Source organism: Pelophylax lessonae, assembly GCF_965119305.1.
Source record: "Pelophylax lessonae genome assembly, chromosome: 10".
Lineage (NCBI taxonomy): Eukaryota > Metazoa > Chordata > Amphibia > Anura > Ranidae > Pelophylax > Pelophylax lessonae.
In genome coordinates, this window is record NC_138777.1 from 180,749,672 (window position 1) to 180,756,006 (window position 6,335).

A 6,335-nucleotide genomic window follows, 5' to 3' on the forward strand; every position below is an offset into this window, starting at 1 on the left:
GAAATAGATCAGTGGTTCTCAACTCCGGTCCTCGGGACCCACCAACAGGCCAGGTTTGCAAGATAACTAAATTACATCACAGGTGATCTCATTTGCTGCTCAGTGATTGTGGTATTCTAGTCTGCATCCCCCAAGGTAATACTTAAAATCTGGCCTGTTAGTGGGTCCCGAGGACCGGAATTGAGAACCACTGAAATAGATTTGTGTGTCATCGGCAAAGATAGTCTTGGAAGCAATGCAAGGTTATCAAATTACTAAATGTGGACCTTGTAGGGGGTTGCAATTAACAGTGAAAGAGGCATAATTATAAAGCAGTAAATCTGACCTTTAGAAATCATTCCCTGCAGTTGAATCTTCCAGGTGCATGGGTATTAAATGACAGTGATTAGTTCCCCGTCAGTAAATATTTGGTGAAAGTTATACCAATGCTGTAAAAATGTGCCCCTTTATCTGGAGGGGGGCGGGGGCACATACCCCGGGTGCCAACTTGTCTGCAGTACTAACACTAGCTGGGATTTGGGAGGTTGGATCGGGCTGGACTGAGCCGGCTGAGCCGCTGACCTACATTCACACCATCGGCTGCTCTGTGAGCCTACACTGCCACTGATCACAGGGAAGCCAAGGTCCGGATCCAGTGAATTCAGCCTGCTGCCTTGAAGTCAGACCTGGACAGGAGGGAAGGCGGGGATGGCATTTGCTCAAACTTATTGGCTGTATTTTCTTCCTTCATCTACTGAAAACCAAGTAACTCTCTTTCTGCTGCCTTCCCCCCCCCCCTGTCTTTTTTTTTTCCTCCCTCCACCCCCCCCTGCAGTGCTGCCATCTCCCCCTCTCACCTCTCCCGCGGACTGCTGAGGAATGTATCAGGATGGAGAGCGGTGGAAAGGGCTGGTAAATATCTAATTTACCAGCTTCTTTCTTTTCTTAATGAACACAGAAGCATAGTAAATGGTGTTGTTTACTATGGTTCAGTTTGTGAATGAATGGGAAACTGCTCAGCTCAGAGCACTTCCCATTTATTTAGCTGAGGCTGCAGAAAAAGGACTTTAAGAACCTGTGTCCTCAATTCTTTTCTCTGTCTTAAAAGTGAAACATCAAGGGTTTAGACCCTTGATATTTCACCAATCCCCCAAACTGGCTCCAAAATATTTGAAAAAAAAAAATGTGTAAAAAATAATAAAAAAAAAAACAATTACTGACAACGTCCTCTGCCCTACTGACGAAATCTACTGCTCTACTGACACCATCCATTGCTCTAGTGACTGACACAATCCACTGCCTTACTGACGGCAACAAATAAAATGGCCTCTGCCCCCACCTATAATTGGCCTTCATAGCAAAGAGCACATGGAAGGGCAACGCATGTGAGACAAAAACAAATAATTCCCAGCTCAATTTACCAACCAGTTTGCTAACCAACCATATTAACCTGTCTAACAGTATGCATTAAAAACAGGGGTTTAGTTAGCACACATTTGCAAATGCATGTGTAAGCTGCAGGGCCACTGCACAGCACCCTGTATTACCTGCAGTCCTAACTCCTGACTGTCTGATGGCAACCTCTGCCCTACTGACACCGTCCACTGCTTCACTGACACCATCCACTTCCCTACTGACACCAACCTTTCCCCTACTGACACTGCCCTCTCCCCCACTGACACCGTCCACTGCCCTACTGACACCAAACTATCCCTTACTGACACCATCCACTGCTCTACAGACACCATTCCCTGCCCTACTGACACCAACCTCTGCCCTACTGACATCGTCCATTGCCCTACTGACACCGTCCACTGATCTACTGACACCATCCACTGGCCTACTGATCCCTTCCACTGCTCTACTGACACCATCCACCCCTATACTGATACAGTCCACTCCCCTTCTGACACCAACCTCTTCCCTACTGACACCAATTTCTGCCATATTGACACTGTCCACACTATGCACTGATCTACTGAGTGACACTGTCAACTTATAAGGTAGTATATAATATACCTGCTGCGCCTGGTAATGAATATAATATCAAATTGTGGCAAAGAAGCAGCTGACACAATATTGTGAAATACTGTAAACAATATAAAACAGTATAAAGTGGTGCAGCGCTAATCAAATAACAAATGTCCACATCCTGAGAGAGTCCCAGTGGAAAGCAAAGTATGCATCTTCAATCTTTATGTGAGGACCACCACCGGTACCCAATCACACAGCCTCTTACCATATAGTATAGACCCTCAATACAAAAGTCCATGAGAGCGGAGTTATATACATCAGGTAAAGTTGATATTAGAATCCTCCAGCACTCATCTAGTGATCCTCTTCACAGACATACCGTATCCTACTGCAGATTCAGCTGAAATCATTGAATCCAGGAATTGGAGAGTAACCTCTCTGGTCTGTATATCAGCTTTTATTTTTACTGTCATTTAATGACTTTTACTGTCATTTTTACAGTGACATTTGTTTTAGTAATCTTAGTATATTTTATGGGTACAAGAATGCTTTTGTTTTATAAAACCATGCCCCTCTAAGCCCCTCCAACTTTTAATGCAATTTGGTACGCTACGCATGCCACATGTCTGCTCTCATTGGGGCAACCAAAGGTGTCCCAAGTCTTTTACAATCCTATAGTGTATACTACAAAAAAGTAAAAAAAATTGGTGTGTGCAACTAACTGTTCGGAATTTGCTTAAAGAAAAGGTGGCAACCCTCCACAACGCAGAAAGCAGCATCGCCTTATGTGGAGATGTCAAGCCTCGCCCCCACAGCGGCTTGGGAGGGGCGCTGCCAGGAAGGAAGAAGAGCACAAAGAAGCAGGCCTTCTTGGCTCACTTCCTATTTTCTGACAGCCCCTTGTCCTAATCCACTATAGAAGTGAGTCCTGAAATCTCTCTATTTCCAAAACTTTTATTATTATTACCGTCCTGTGGCTTATCTACGTATTTTTTATGCTTCCCTCGCTGGGCAGGGGGCTGGGAGTGTATGGATGGAGAACATCTCTCTGTGGTGGGGAATTATAAAATCCTCACTGAACCCAGGTACTTGTCATTTGATGATGAGTGAGTTGACCTGAAAATCACGTAAATAGGAACAATAACAAACTGTAAACTTCTTGATTCTCCTGAGAATACAATGCAGAATTGTTCAAACTGTTGGAAATTATGCAATTAATTAATCCCACATACCTTGATAGCTAGAGTGCATGGTCCCCTGGGGACCAAACAGATTTGCTTTCAAATATGCTGGCAATTGGTGATTCTCCTTTTTCGAAAATCATGTGATGTCATGAGAGATAACTCATAATTGTATCCTTCCTAATTCCAGGTGACTATCAGAAAAAAGGAAAATTATACTTTAAGCTTTTGAAGAAGAAAGCAGATACGGGGGGACAGTTGAACATACCTACAGAAGTAAAGCTCTTAAAGAGGCTGCTGTTAGCCCTTTTGAGGATCCACAAAACACTGATCAACTCTAAAAAGAAAAACATTGTCAAGTTACAGTGCAGCTTGGCAGCTAAAATGGTGGACCGTCTAATATTATTAGTGTACACTCTTATAATAACAGTTTTATCCATTTATGTAACGGTTGTCTGGTCTTCTAAATAATCGTATCTGTTTGCCAAAAAAGTCTACAGCTTTTTTGCCCGTCTGATAATTGGGACAATTTTAAATCGGTCTACTCATTTTCACAATATACAATATGTTGATTCCTGTTTTTTTTTGTTTTTTGTTTTTGCTTTAATTTTATGTTTAAAATACTATGAAGCTATTTGTTATTCTTTAATGCATGTGAATTTTCTCATACAGTATATGTGTACCTAAATAGTCAGACCATAAAACATGCTGTCTGATACTGTTTTTAGTTTAGATGTGTGTAACACCTTGTGTGTTCTAGTTGTCTGTCCTTTGTAAAAAAAATAAAAAAGATTTCCTTTTCAAAAATAAAATCTGATTTAAAAAAAAATACTATAAAACACATCTTGACTTAGATTAAAGAAGAGTTTAATCTCCCAAACTAATAGGTCAGCTATTTTCCAAAGACCTGGTTTTATTGGCACATGTTCATACAGTATATTCAGATTAGGGTAAAAATATCTTAGCGGGATAGGAAAAAATTCAGGCTACTTCCTAAACTGGCCTTTTCAACCTAATAGCTCTTTTCATACCCTTTATTTATTTTTTTAACTTATGTACTTCCTTCCTCTCCCCTTTCCTCTCCCCGATCTCCTTTTTATTAGAAGCACCCACTTCCCCTCCTCATCCTTTCCCCTCCACATTTCTGGGTTGACTCAAATGTATTTCTATTTCATTCAACACTTTTTCAATTCTACTCCATAGTTCATATCATCTTTGAGACAGAGAGAGCTTTGTTTTGGTGGTATTTAATCAGCACTGGGCTTTTTACATTTTTTTTTACTATATAAAATGAAAAATACTGAAATAAAAAATATGGTATTTTGTAGTTTCTGTCAATAAACTTTGCAAGTAAATAATCTTTATTCATACATTTGGACCAACATGTATTCTGCTACATTTCTTTTCTGAAAAGTAGTCTGTAAGCAGTCTGTAAACTATGGTACATACAGTATATTTAAACATTTTTCAGTCATGTTCTGACTGGTTATCTCATTTCTTAAGGCTGTAAAATGCAAGGTCAGTATAAATACCCCCCCACAAGACTCCTTTTTGGAACATAAACTGAGGTATATAGTAAGAGGCATTGTGAGGTTTTTTAGTTGAATATTTTTTGCTAAAATTATTTGGAAAATTATAGAAATAATTGAGTATTATAGTAATATGTGTTTCTGTCACAAGTGCACTAATACGGCTACAAACACCTCAAGTTTGGAAAATGATGAAAGTAACTAAAATTAGATTTTTTTTTCACATGGTTGTCATCCTAAATCTCACACGCCGCATAGGCATACCTAAAATGACACCCCAAAACACATACTGCTACTCCTCCTGAGTACGGGAATATCACATGTGTTAGATTTTTTTTCACAGCCTAGCCACACAGAGAAGCCCAAAATCCAAGGAGCACCTTCGGCTTTCTAAGGGAAAGAAAACACCCCAACCTATTTTCTAAGAGGCACTGTGAGTCTTTTGTAAGTTTTTTTTTTTTTTTTAAGCCGCAAGCTTGGAAAATGTGGGAAAAAAATGAAAATATATTTTTTTACACTAATGCCTCGTTTCCACTGAGCGGATTGTTCGGGTCAGTTTGGTAAGGTACGCTAATTTGAGTGTTTCCATTATGAAAGTGGCCCATACAACCGAACCAAACCGCGCCATTCCTGGTCCTGCTTCAGATGTAGGGCCATAGGAAATGGTACGATACGGTTAGGGCGGAGCTACTGGCGTCACACGATAGAGTCCACTGATTGGCGGACAGGAAACCATCAATGCTCACGTCAAATGAAAGAGCAAAACAAACACCACATTTGGTGTAAACCCCGCATGGTCCCTGGTGGCCCGACTTGCAGTGGAAACGCTCACCGGAATAGGCCGGACCATTCTAACCCTTCCAAACTGTACCGACCCGAACCGTTCCGCTCAGTGGAAACGAGGCATAAGTGGTCATTTAATAAGATATTTATAACACACAGCAGAAGTATACCTAGACTTACAACCCAAAACACATTCTGCTACTCCTCTCAAGTATGTTCACACCGCAGGTGTGAGACTTTTTCACAGCCTGGCCACATTGAGAGGTCCAGAATCCAAGGATCACTTTCATCTAACATCTACATCTTTCCTCTTACATCCAATTTCCAGGTTACTATCACATTTTTGGAGGCCCTGGAGCACCAGGGCAGTGGTAACACCCACAAAATCACCACATTTTGGTAAGAAGACATGCCAACAATTTTTTCTAGTGAGTCTTTTGGAAAATACATTTTTTTGCTACATGCTTTTGGAAAATGCAGAAAGAGACAAAAAATTATCAATAGCATAGACTGACAGCATAGGCATACTACTATTGATATTCCCCCCAAGTATGAGAATGCTACATTTTTTATACCTTTTTAATGTTTGGACTGTTTTATGTACCCAACTAGAGATGGACCGAATGACCCCCTGTTAGGTTTGCACCAGAATTTTCGAACAACCCCTAAGTTCAGAACATAATAACAAACCCCATTGAAGTCTATTGGACCTGAACTGGAAAAGTCAAAAGTGCCCATTTTAAAAGCTTAGTAAAGCAAGTCATTGGGCATACAATGGTTATGGGGGTCCAGGTACTGCCTTGGGGGACATGTATCAATGAAAAAAAAGTTTGTAAAAAACATCATTTTTAAATGAGCAGTGATTTACTGATGCTTAAAATGAAAGCAT

The 6,335-nt window shown here is 40.6% G+C and overlaps 1 protein-coding gene across 1 annotated transcript in view; it reads left to right on the forward strand.

Annotated features, from left to right (window-relative positions):
• Window positions 1–3,605, forward strand: part of LOC309565543 (5-hydroxytryptamine receptor 3A-like) — a gene marked incomplete at both ends in the record, with an annotated part of 109,551 nt that extends 105,946 nt beyond the window's left edge. The window contains one exon of the mRNA XM_082270501.1: window positions 3,325–3,605. Coding sequence (XP_082126627.1) covers window positions 3,325–3,605 — 281 coding nt within the window. The remainder of the gene's footprint in view (window positions 1–3,324) is intronic.
• Between the last annotated feature and the right edge of the window lie 2,730 nt (window positions 3,606–6,335).